The 13,733-nt window shown below is 35.4% G+C and overlaps 1 protein-coding gene across 1 annotated transcript in view; it reads left to right on the top strand.

Annotated features, from left to right (window-relative positions):
- Positions 1-13,733, top strand: part of LOC121419203 (adenylate cyclase type 10-like) — a 51,269-nt gene that overhangs the window by 14,834 nt on the left and 22,702 nt on the right. The window contains exons 4-16 of the mRNA XM_041613560.1: positions 918-1,061; positions 1,450-1,658; positions 2,094-2,208; positions 3,443-3,607; positions 4,034-4,116; positions 4,412-4,568; positions 4,949-4,980; positions 7,095-7,213; positions 9,674-9,750; positions 10,224-10,407; positions 10,741-10,802; positions 11,986-12,151; positions 13,400-13,592. Coding sequence (XP_041469494.1) covers positions 918-1,061; positions 1,450-1,658; positions 2,094-2,208; positions 3,443-3,607; positions 4,034-4,116; positions 4,412-4,568; positions 4,949-4,980; positions 7,095-7,213; positions 9,674-9,750; positions 10,224-10,407; positions 10,741-10,802; positions 11,986-12,151; positions 13,400-13,592 — 1,706 coding nt within the window. The remainder of the gene's footprint in view (positions 1-917; positions 1,062-1,449; positions 1,659-2,093; positions 2,209-3,442; positions 3,608-4,033; positions 4,117-4,411; positions 4,569-4,948; positions 4,981-7,094; positions 7,214-9,673; positions 9,751-10,223; positions 10,408-10,740; positions 10,803-11,985; positions 12,152-13,399; positions 13,593-13,733) is intronic.

Raw genomic sequence — 13,733 nt, 5'->3', positions numbered from 1 at the left:
GTGAATGAATTTGTAAACAAAGATAGCTCTCTCAGACATGCCAACCGTTCCTCTTTTGTTATAAATACACCAATACTTATTTTGTATGATTTGTTTCTTTTTTCTAATAATGGAGTAGGCATATATGTATTATACACAGCATGTGACACTAGCGCCGGTCCAACAGTCCCAGACCGGTAAAAATATCTGTCGGACCAGTTACTTGTTGCATGAAAAGAACAAGTAAATTCTTGTGTCCGAGCACATGTTTAAAAGGTTGAATTATCAAGTTTTCAAGTGGAGACATTTCACATGTTTATTGACCGAACAGACTGGCGATTGTTACGTTGAGACAAATTTTTAAAAATACTCTTTTTTTAATTGTCAAAAATACTTTTTTTCCCTTATAAGAATACTTGTTTTGGTTGTAGAAGGTTGGCAGGTCTGCTCTGTACGAGGTAGGGAATAGCCGTTGCGCCCGAAGCAACAAAGACCGATCTTGTTTTATTGTAAAACAAACGAAGAAGAAATTGTTACATTTTCATTTTGTTCATACATGATTAATATTTGGGTTGTCTCCCCAAGCGCTCTTTCAGGTGTTTATTTCTATGAAAATATGTGTACCAACCAAACAACGATGTTGAAATAATAATAAATAATAATGATACTAATAAAAAAGAATCCTGCATGCAGTGCAAGACATAAAGTGTTTCTGTCAAATACACTTTTTTAAAGTAGGAAGACCAAGTGAATACGCATATCTGCACAGTAGGTCCATGCCTACATGTACAATCACTATGAGCATTATTATTTCCATCACGCACACAAGTTTTACCAACAACTATCTGCGAAGTATTAACAGTCTATCATGATGTTGTATATTATGCATCCCGATATGTAGAGAAAGCTAATAGCGATGTATGTTTGCTTTGTGTCAGGTGATGCTTTTCTAGCCTTATGGAAGGTGACTAGAGCAAACATGGATCACATCCTAACACGTGTCATCAAGTGTGGTCTTCGTATCCAGGATAGATGTGATAACTGGGACACGGAGGTTGGCGTCAAACTCAGAGTAAAGATAGGTAAATAAAGAATCATTGAAAAATACCACCAGTTGCCCAATTATATATGTAAACATAAAAATCATTGTAATTTTTACATTTAATTCACCATGGGGAAAACCCCCATCTTTTGTATTTTGCAATATTTGATTCTGGTCTCCACTGAAGACAGAGAATTTGCGTTTAGCTATTAAGAGCAGAAGACAATGATTTTGCTTCGGATGACTTTCAGATTTTCTTAGTTCCGTTCGCTTCTCATGTTTCTTTCTATACGCCGTGTGCATTGCTGGCTTGAACCATATCAAGTCCTCCCCCACCCCGTTCGACCCTTTCCTTCCTGTAGTCCATTCTCTGTTTCCTTTAATTATTCTTGACATAATTTCACCTGTCCCTTTGTCATGTTGACTAGCTCTTTCCATCGGACCTGTCAGAGTCACGACCATTGGCAATGAAGGATGCATACACTTTGTCCTGAGTGGTCCAGCAGTACTCGAGGCAAACATTGCTGAGAAGTTTGCTCTATCAGGCGATGTCATCCTCTCTCCAAAAGTTTGGGCCTACTGCCCTGACCATGATCTTATCGACCATACCTTCAAATCAGATGACAAACACATTGCGGTAATCACGTCAATTAACATCTATTTTAAGTATTGCATGAGGAATACTAAGACTTCATATGAACATTTCCTCCTCAGACAAACCCTGGAGACAAAGATCGAGAGATGAAACATAACGATCTTAAAGAACTTTAGACTTGAAGCTACATGTACATGAAATTAAGTTTAATTTGAATTGTATGACAATATACACCATTGATGCAATGACAGTACGTGCTGAATGCTCAATATGATTCCTATTAAAAAAAATATATATGTGCAACTAAAAAAAATTATAACTTGGATTAATTGCATGCAGAGTGAGACAATAAAGGAAATATATTTAAAATGCTAGCACAATCACTATGGTGCCCTTTGATAAACTACCACTGGCTTTAATACATAAAGCAATGTGATAAAATATCTAGCTCCCTATTTGATATTATCTGTGGATCAGGTGACAGCGTATCATCGTCGTAAGCCCATTGAACCTGGGAAAGGTATGAAAGCATCTTCAAGTCTTCCAGCCAATCAACGTCAGCGTGGGGTGGGAGGTAAAGCCCCTCTAAGAGGTGTGTATGTGAAAATTAATAAATTTACATATATATTTCTCTGATATTGACTGCATTTTACCAATTTTAGAATTATTGTTGTTAATATTATTTCTACAATTCCATTACTACATGTTTCGCTCTTTTTGTAAATTAAAAAAATATGATAATACATTCATAAGACTTTAAACATGGGCTAAAGCCTATTGTAAAGTGTACGAGATGGATAAACATGTAGGATAGCGCTATCAAACTATAAACTTAAATTTGAAAGTTAACACCAAAGAAACTTGATATAGAAAATGAGTTAACTTTCTGATACTCGGTACTCAAAAGCATTATATAAAGGCTTGGTCACACCCCCCGAACTTTGTTGGAGTATTCCCTGAACGATAGGGAGAGGGGCCGAATTTCGACAACTCTCGTCACCGCGCACAAAATTGGAACAAAAATCGGAAATATGCGTATTGCCTTAGCGTGCACCACTGAAGCCGGCGTTGCTTTAGCGTTGGTTTGGCGATGACGCGAGCGTTGATAGAGCGGCGTTCTGTGCATGCGGGGGTTTAAAGTTGAATTAGCGGCATACCGCTTTTGACTTCGGAGCTGAGCGGATTGCTTTGATAGAAGTCCTGATATCCAAAAGGACTCCTGGTCCATTTCTCCCCGTATTTATAGCCAAATGCTTGCCCCAGTCCGACACCTCCATACTAACGCCAAACCAAAGTTAATCACCGCAATGGATCGCTTCTTCAACGCCCGACACCGTTCCAGCAACAACGTGTCCGCTCGTAAAACGCTTAGAACCGCTTCACCAAAGTTTGTGCGACGTTTAATCACCACCGGGCAAAGCTGGCGAAGCAGCGGTGGTCCAGCGTTCAAGATTTCTGCGTTGGCTTAGCGGACCCAAGCGTCCACGAACTTGCGTCTAGCGGTGCCAAACTTTGACTGGGCGTTGTTGGAGCGGTGGTGAACTTTGCCGGAGCGGAAAATTGCCCTCTCCTCACCGCTCGCAATATTTTGTGCAGCTCGAAACTTTCGGAGCGGTAGGAGGGACCATCAGTGGTGGCCGAGCGTATACATCGTTGCCTTAACGTGGGCCAACTTCTTTTAAAACGGTGGTGAACGGTAACGAGCGGTGATTTATTTTTTCACCGCTCCAGGAACGCTCCAACAAAGTCTTGGCGGTGTGACCAGGCCTCAAGAGCATAAGAAAGCCCACGTCAAATGGTTGAAATTATTTTGCATTTTGAATCAGATGAAAGATTTACAGGATGGAGACGACTATCAACTGGAGCTTATCTTCTTCAGAACCAGGCTGCTAATGCTCGTATGGGAGTTCCTAAACCTTCAATGACGGATGCTATGTATGGTGATGCTGAGATCACTGATTCAGCAGTTGAACAGGACGCTCGTGGTAGACGTAAGCTTAGCGAAAATTGTAATTATGTTTGTAGAATGAAAGTTTCTCAAAGGTCATCAAATCAATAATCTTGTTATCATGTACCACATGATAAGAGTATAAGGTGAGAAAATTTACGGTGTCAAAAGGCATGTTAAAAAGATTTACCTGTGCTTGTATCAGTGAATTTTCGGTTAATAGTCCAAGTCTTGCAAGATGTGATTAGTTTATAATATACTTGTGCAAAGTGTATGTTTGTTTCTTTTAATTGTTCTATTGTTTTGCTATTCTATAAAAAGTTACGTGATAAATAAAAATGAATATGTATACTAGTATATGGCAAGAGAATAAAAGCCTAAAAATGTTTACCTGAATCTGTGTTTTTGGCAAATACGACCTTGGCGGAATTTCAAAATTAGTTCACTTTCCCCTACTTCTTCTTCACAGAGAGACCAGCCGTGTTTGTTTCACCGACAGATGACGAGAAAGCTCGTTTGCGGAAGTACATTATCAAGCCCGTTCTTCAGAAGGTAGGCTTGATATGGGAAAAGTAAAGAAATATACAGCCATTGAAAAATATTGAAACAAACAAGATTGAGATGTTTGGTTAACCTTCATTCCTATCTATAAGATGATGTTCGTTTTTGTACTGAAAATTAGCTGTTCTTTAAAATAAGCTGTGATGCAATATTTTCTAATTTCAAGTTAACGATTCATCAAGACAACCTGTAACTCTATGTTTCGTTTTTCGTTTTACCCATTACAAAAACTAAACAAATCTATGCTTTGTCAAACATGCATTTACGATGTTGATTTTATATATAGATTGACGATGACATGCCCCTTGAGTACTTATCAGAGATGCGTCAAGTTTCTGTGGTGTTCATCAACCTTATCTTTAAAAGTGGCGCCGACATTGATGAAAGTGACAGTCTTCAAGATGCTTTCAACGTCATATACGACAGTATGCTTGCATTTGAAGGTATATTCTTTGGTCTCCCCTCCCTCTTTTTTAGGTGGTATGAATCTCATACAATATCAGTGTATGATTTGAAATGTCAATCATTTGATACTACTTCTTAATGCAAGATCATTCTAGTGGGCGCAAGTCTTTGGGGTTTTTTCCCTCCCTTATTGGCACTTTCCATATACATGTATAATTATGGTTGCTATAGATGCATGTTGTTATATTGCGTTTTTAATGTATTTCTTATGTATGCCTATCCTATGAAAATATGTGATTTGGCTTTCCGGACGCAATTTATTTTTCTTGTGATAAATCATCTATATTGTATTCTTATTCCACTCTATCTCAGCTCTCCTCCTTTAATAACTCTGTTTTTCCTTCAAATTTTGTTTCAGGTTGTCTTAACAAAGTCTTCATGTTTGATAAGGTAAAGTACAGACGCATCTATGAAATGAAAAATAAATAAAAGTAGGGTGTCTGAATCCACACTAAAAAGTGTCGGCATAAAACAGGCTGATTTAGGGGAAAAATATGGCCCATTTTTTCAGGAAGTTCAGGGTACTAGAAAAATGTGATCTGAATTGATTATTATTTGTGTTTGGCATATTTGGAAAGAGAAAATTCAGGGGCTTCTTTTGACAGTAAGGACAAGTTTATATGATCATTTTAAATAAGGATTTAGAGATAAATTGCAAACCCTTATGTTTGTGTGTGTTGAGATTGCCATTTCCCCATGCGTTTTCTATGGGAAAATGACATTTCTGTTTTGCACAATTTTTTCACTTTGTCGCAATTTTTCATTGTAATCTGGTTTCCAAATCTTTATAAGTCATACCATCAGAAAGAGCATAAAAAAATCCTATTTGACTCTTTATGGACAAGTTTTTGGCATTAATAATAAATTTAAAACAGCTCTCGGAAGCTAAAAATTTGGATTTGTGTGTGTCCATTTCTTAACTACACAGTCTATGGCAGAGAAATGCTGAAAATTGACCTTATTTCATTCTTTTTTGCAGCCAATAATTGGATTTTTTCAAAAATGTTACATTTCTGTCAGTCTAAAGGTCATTTCTCTTCAAAATCACATTTTCTTGAAATAAGAAAAATAATTTTTTTCTCCAGACACCCTAATAAAAGTATTATGATGTTAAAGTAATGCATGCAATAGTCTGACTATTCGAGATTGTAACATTTTCAATAGAGAACTGTCATTTTTAATAAAACAGATATTAAAGTAGTCGTCAAGAAAAAAAATCGGTATATTTTTTCCCCTCTGGAATAGTAATCGTTGCCACCAGTTCTCGTACCTTTTGAACAGGATGAAATGCGAGCAAAGCTCAACTTTACATGTACCTTCAATGTGATGAATAATCTAAAGTAATCTAATTAGGTCGCGAGGTACATCAAGGACCTCCGCATCATTTTATTTCCAAACTAGCTGGATCAATGTCGGAATCTCATTTTTCTCTGAAAAGAGTGACTTACATAATATTTTCTCTATCTCTCTGGCACTGTATCCTCAAAGAAATTTTCCACAAGCAAATTTTAGATTTTAAAAAGGAATTCATCAAGGCTTCAATCAAAGAAGTATCTATGTAATCAATACCTTAATTCAATGAGCTCCAAATTAATGAAAACGCACGCCTCTTCAGCCTTCGACATTTGTTTATTTATTCATTTATTCGACATTTATTTATTTATATGACAAATGAAATCCAGCCAATGCTTTTGCCAGTCCAGTCTCCGATCCTTTGTCTTCATCAGGGCCCCGTCTTATAAAGAGTTACAATTGATGCAATCAGCTGTAACTCTCTTGAAATCCATCATTGTCCTATTTTTTTCTACAGGAAATTTGCAAAATTTCCCTTTTAAACAGAGGAGAACACCGAACACACCAAATTGTCAAGAAATCAATGAATTTATGGATATACATTCATATCTAGAAAATTTCATGAACTAACATGCATTTATATGTTGACTTTGCTGGCTTTCTTGAGTTGTTATTGATCGAATCAATCACAACTCGTTGTAAGACGGGCCTCAGGAGTAAATGACAGTGATCAAATCAATCACAATCATAGGGTGCATTCACAGACAGACGTCGATATGATAACTGCCTGAAAATGCGCCTTCTGATTATGATTCATTTATATAATAGAATTTGATCGGCAACAGCATTTACTGAATTTATTTTGTTTTATATAGATATACATGTATATATGACCCGTTTACTAAAAGTTGTTACACTAAACAATTTGAAGAACAGATTAAAGCCATTGAAATCATTCATTATAATTTGTAGCTGATATTAAACTTGTCATAGAAAATTTTGACTTTTTATTGACTTTTTGACTCGATGAAACAAGTCACTAAATGACCACAAAGTTTTAGCTAATAATCGACCGTCATTTATCTGAAATTTGCCCTTAGGTGGAATCATATTATTATCATTATGCCGAGTCTGAATCAAAATAATTTAATAGACAGCTGGAAAAGGAAAATTAAAAATGAAATAAATAAAAACATATCTTTATATTATAGGGGTGCACATTCTTAGCCATCTTTGGTCTACCAGGCTACAAACATGAAGATGATTGCGCTCGTGCTCTAAGATGTTCTTATCGTATGATTGAACTTTTGAAAGGAACAAACAACATCATGTGAGTATCAGCCTTAAAAACTACTGCTACGATGATTTGAATTGTCTTTAATACGTATACTACCTGTAAACGCATATATATGTGTGTGTGTATAGTATACACATGTTATTCTGAAATTGATCTATGTTCCGTCGTTATGAATGTGCATACTGTGATCTCTTGCTATCTTTCATGTTATTTTTAAAATAAAAAAAAAATCGAAATTTATTTTCATGTGTGAACGCGAAGAATTTTTCAAAAATCTTTTAATCAACAATTATGAACATTAAAGATGGTTCATGTGTTATTTCATCATTGAAATGATTTTCTCCCGTTTTACACATGTCATTAAAAAAAGTACACTTTTTCTGAAATACTTCGCGAGATCATAGGGGGAAACCCCCTATTACGTATTGATACAAGCAGATCTGAATCATTCGTAAAGCAAAATTGAGAGTCATTTCTTTCATACAAGAGTGTTATAAAACAATCCCGAATGTACATAAACAATACCCTTGCAGACAGTGACGAGATTCATGGACGTTTGAAGGTTCCATGACTCATGCGTGCAGACAGAAGAAACTAATACAAAGATTAAGTGGTCATTATATTCTCATTGAGACATAAAATTCGATAGTGACAAATTTTGGCAGCAGACTCTGTGAAAAGAATTAAGGTACCTCCCGATCAGTATATCCAACGGAAAAACCCCAAGTGTGCCACATATGTGCATATTTCACAGCAATCTACTATGCACGGATGAGGTATTATTCATATTGTGAGTTATAGTGTAGAGGGGATAGGTCCCCGGACAATAAATCCACTATTGTATATCGGTTACAAATCTCACCGTTGCATGAATGATCTTTGGTAGATGACGATGGGGCATACTTCATCCTGATGACAGCTTAATTTGAATGGATAGAGCGAAACCAAACAAGCAAGACGCGGAAGTTTTCTCAAATTCGAGTGAAATGTAAAGTTTCCATATTTTGCACTATTTTTTCTAAAACGTTTATAACGTTTCTTGTTTATAGCATGAAACATCAATGAACAAGGAACAATGTTTGCTATTCAAAATCAAGCTATGTATCTTAGAGCAGAAAGTTAAACGACTTGATATAACAAAGTGTTGTTTCTTTTCCTATAGTCTCAAAACAATGGCACTCATTCGGATTGCTGATTTTTGTTTCCTATTTTGATAACATGTTCACTATTTTACTTAATATTTATTCCTCTTCAAATATAATCGTTAAGGGCCCCCTTTAATCTGTGTTACAGCAATTATCCCTGTCCCCTTCCGCTCCTTACCTAGGGTCCTTACCTTCACCTCTCGAATCCTTCAACCTTTAAAGTCAGAAAGAAAGTTTGAGTAAAATGGTTGTCAGACGAGAAGCACCTGACATGTTGCTATCGTCTCCTTTGATATTTCGCGAATGACTGACTCTGGATATCGTCACACAGTCAGAAGTGTGTTGCTCATATCAAGTATTTTTAGATTAGGCTTCAATCTCTTTCTATTTTTGTGGCATGATCATCGTCTTATTTATTCAAACTTGAACTGTTAAGCTTTACTATTAAAAGAAGTTTTATATTTAGACATGCTCTAAATATAGTTATGGTTAATGGACTGCTTGTTATAAAAAGTGTGATTATTTACATGGTATTAGCACGCAGACAAAACCGCTAATTGTTTTGTACAGGTGTAATAATTGTCTTTAAAAAAAACAGTTTCCAAACATGAAAGATTTCTTCGAATGAGCATTTTGATTTAAGCAGGGAATTGATAACAATTCCCTGATTTAATTTTTTGTTTTAACTTTTTTTTAATGTACTACTGTACATCCAGATAGTACTCGAGGCTTTTGAGCTCGGCCTTATAGTTTTAAGTTAAATAAAAAGAAAAAAACCCAATACTTCAATAAATCAATCCATATGTACTATAGATGAATTTCACACAATTTTACATGGTAGACTTTTCATTGTGCGAATTCTGTCAAGTTGATGCTGAAAAATGAAGTTGAACTTTATCGAAGTACCTTTCGTCTATTTCAAAGCAATTTACTCATCATCAGGGGTGTGAGAGTTCAGATTTTTATCTGATTTCAGATTTTTTTGGTACTGATTTTCAGCTGAATTTCAGCTTATATTTGGCTTTCCTCTGTACAAAAAGTATGGGAGCTCTTTCTTTTTCAGACTTTTTCAATATTCTTCCGCTTTTTTCAGATCTTTTTTTTTTTATTTGTGACCACTCACAACCCTGCATCATACATCATATAAAAAATGTTAGGTATAATGTAAAACTATGTTAGAGAATGCATATTTCCCTATTTATTTCACCTATTTCACCTCTTTATATCAGAAATCAAATGATCTTTATAATGCCAGGATTATAATCAATGTATATTTTTGTATAATTGGGAAAATGTTTTATTCAATCTCAGAATAGTATTAAAACCGATTTATATTTCTTGATTTTAGCCAAGCATCAATTGGCGTCACAACAGGTGCTTCATTCTGTGGCGTAGTTGGTCATGTACATAGACATGAATACACAGGTATTATTTTTGCATGAAATATAATTCAGTTGATAAGACTTTTCATGTAATTTTGTATGAAAATCATTTCCAGCTTGAAGTTTTGAGTTTTCATCGTATCCTTTCAAACTATATAATTGTAAATAGGTAATCCGTAAATGTATATTTTTCTCACATATCGAGGATATAGGGTAGGTTTTCCGTAAGTGTATCATTTATGTAATCTATATGAATACGTTTAGCTTTATTTTCTTTATAATGCGGTCTGAACCTACATGGTAAAGCTAGCTTTAAGAAGGAAAAACTAGCCTATTTTTTCTATATCATGAAATAGACATGATCTTTAATAGTATTACCGAATCAATGAAAACTACTTTCCAAAATTAATTGAAATCAATTGAAACTTATGGTTATGTATCGATGCTAAGGTCAAGCAAACGTCATAATGATAGCTTCTCTAACGTAAGCCATGAACTTCTTTCATTACCCTCCAGTAATCGGACGTAAAGTGAACATGGCTGCACGATTAATGATGCACTACCCAAATAAGGTGTCATGTGACTCAGAAACATTCCATCATTGTAAACAACCTCGTGCTTTCTTCCATGAGCTTCCTCTTCGAGAGATGAAGGGTGTCAGTGATGCAGGTGTCATTCATGAATACATCGAAGGCGATGAGTAAGGCATCAGTACTTACAATCAATGCAATTCTTATTTTCTTCTTTTTTTTTGCCTGTCAATATTAAGTCAATTGAGATGTCCCATAATTCTTTTACCAACATTTCATATGAACAGCAAACTCATAGAATTAAACATAGAGAACTGACACATTTAGAAAAAGTATTTTTTTTCGATGACGTAATCACTGTTTGTAGGCTTACACGTAAGAATTTAGGCGCAATATTCTGGCTTTCTGAGATAGTTCCTCGTATCTTACAATTTATCGAGCAAGCGGTTATGCAAGTAAATTCCTCTGAATGTAACATTGCTATCAATATTTTGATATTTCAGGCGCCGTGTTTCAACTGGTTTCAATGCCGTGTCAATACCAGAATATGAGTATCCTCTGCTCGGTAAGTGACCTGAAATGATCCTCAAGCATCGCGCCCATCCCCTCCTTATTATAATATTCTGATTCATTTATTAACTTCTGTGTGTGTTGGATCTATTGGCTTGGCCTGTACGATATTCCCTATTGCTTATCAGAGGTTAAGGTTTCAGGTACTACTACTACTACTACTACTACTACTACTACTACTACTACTACTACTACTACTACTACTACTACTACTACTTCTACTACTTCTACTACTACTATTACTACTACTATTACTACTATTACTACTACTGCTGCTGCTGCTGCTACTACTACGACTACTACCACTACTACTACGAATGCTGCTGCTGCTGCTCCTACTACTACTACTACTACTACTGCTAATACTACTACTACTACTTCTACTGCTGCTGTTGCTTCTACTACTACTATTACTACTACTGCTACTGCTGCTGCTACTACTACTAGTACAACTACTACTACTAATAATACGAATGCTGCTGCTGCTCTGACTGCTACTTCTACTACTACTGCTGCTAATATTACTATTACTACTTCTACTACTACTACTACTATTACTACTACTACTACTACTACTACTGCTACTACTACTACGATGAAGACAGCTACTACTACTTCTAATATTTATACTACTACTACTACTTCTACCACTACTATTACTACTACTACTACTACTACTACTACTACTACATCTACTACTACTACTTCTTCTTCTACCACCGTTACTGCTACTACTTCTACTTCTACTTCTACTACTACTACTACTACTACTACTACTACTACTACTATTTCTTCTACTACTTCCTCTACTTCTACTTCTACTACTACTACTACTACTACTACTACTACTACTACTACTACTACTATTACTACTACCACTTCTACTACTACTACTACTACTACTACTACTTCTACTACTACTTCTACTACTTCTTCTACTACTACTTCTACTACTACTACTACAACTACTACTACTGTTAATATTAATACTTCTACTCTACTACTACTATATACTTCTTCTTCTTCTACTTCTACTACTACTACTACTTTTGCCTTTACTTTTTTACTGCTACTAGTTTACAATTACTACTTCAACTGCCACCACCGCCACTAAGATGACGGTACTAGCACTGTTACCAACATGAACGATATCAGCTGTATTTTTTTATCCATTTCAGGTCGAGATAAAGAGATGGCCGTCTTCATGCGTGAGCTTGATCTTCTTCACCAGCAGAGAAAACGTGGTGATCATCGGCGGATCATTGTCTTCCAAGGTGACCCTGGAATCGGCAAGAGTCGTATGATGGATGCAGCTATCACGGCAGCTATCAAAGATGATTACACGTAAAATAAAGTTAACCTAGTTTGTTTGTTTTTTTGTCATATGCTTATCATTAGTGTATGCATGTTAGATTGTTATCTAAGGTAGATGATAAACTATACATTAGGATAGCCCGTTTATGAAGTTGAGATTGGCTTAGTTCATTCACATTACACATAATTTCACCACTAGACATCTCAAATTCACTCGATTCAAAACTTCAATCAAGTATGCAGGGACGTCTTACGTGTACTTCATTCCAATGTTTAATTCATTTATTAATTTCAGTGTCATGTTATTCATCAAGCATTAAATTTTTCTTCCTTATATAAGTCCAGTTCTGTGTACCATTGCTTAATTCCCAGATGGCAAATAAGACGATCACTTTTGCACCTGTAGACCATCTCAGAAATTCGCCTTAAAGGAAACCAAAACCCAAGAAGAGAAGTTATCTTATTGGAAAGAGTAAAATGAGAGGAACAATTTAGTTCAAAAAAAGTTTCATCAAAATTGGTTATAAAATAAGCAAGTTATGGGAGTTTCAAAACTCTTGTTGTACTTTCTATGGGCATCCTCAAATTGGCAAACGTGCTTCAAAATGGCTGATTTTGTGGACAACTCTCCATTTGTTTTGTACACAAATTTTCAGATTTTTCTCATCATTCAAATTGCATCTTGCCTTCATCTGAGCACAACATATGTCATGGGAAAATATAATCCATTTCATATATGTCAAGGTCAGGAGGAGATCATGTGAAATATGTAAAATAAAGGGGGAAATCTGAAAATATGTGTACAAAACAAATGGAGAGTTGTCCACAAAATCAGCCATTTTGAAGCACGTTTGCCAATTTGAGGATCCACATAGTAAGTGCAACAAGACTTTTTAATCGTCCATAACTTGCTTATTTCATAACCGATTTTGATGAAACTTTTTTTTTTTAATTGTTCCTCTCATTTTACTCTTTCCAATAAGATTGCTTCTCTTCTTGGGTTTTGGTTTCCTTTAAAAATATCTTCATCGTTACCATCATCGTCTGGCATCATAAATGTCACCATATCTTTATTACAATCATATTATATTTTCCTATTAATACTATAATCCATTCATGATTTATCTAAATATGAATCAATTATTGCGCATATGCTTTTATCACGTATAATCATAAATCAATACGCGAGTTGCTTACTAAACTTTCAAGTGTAACTCATTAACTTCCAATAATTCTCATCACACAAACTATCTTATGATCTGTCTTTGTTATTGCCAGTGTTGTGCCACTAGCACTGACCTTGAATGATTCTGGTACTCCATACTACGTGGTCAAGCTCCTTATCGCCATCCTACTCGAGATGGAAGATTGTGCTAGTCATGTTGAAAGGGAGCATTCTGTTATTCAACATGTCAAAGAAGAGAAACTACGTGAGGATCTTTGTCTACTCAATGATCTATTAGTTCTCAAGGTGAAATTTCTTAACATACATTGTACTCGTATCTATGAATATAACCTTTAATATCCATATTCATATTATAGATTTCATATATATTTAACCATAATTTATGTAGGGGAGATAAGTTTGGGGAACAAAACCACATTAATGCGC

This window comes from Lytechinus variegatus, chromosome 7, assembly GCF_018143015.1.
Source record: "Lytechinus variegatus isolate NC3 chromosome 7, Lvar_3.0, whole genome shotgun sequence".
NCBI classification, from domain to species: Eukaryota; Metazoa; Echinodermata; class Echinoidea; order Temnopleuroida; family Toxopneustidae; genus Lytechinus; species Lytechinus variegatus.
The sequence above is the reverse complement of the archived record's forward strand: the minus strand, read 5'-3'. Positions and strand labels throughout refer to the sequence as shown.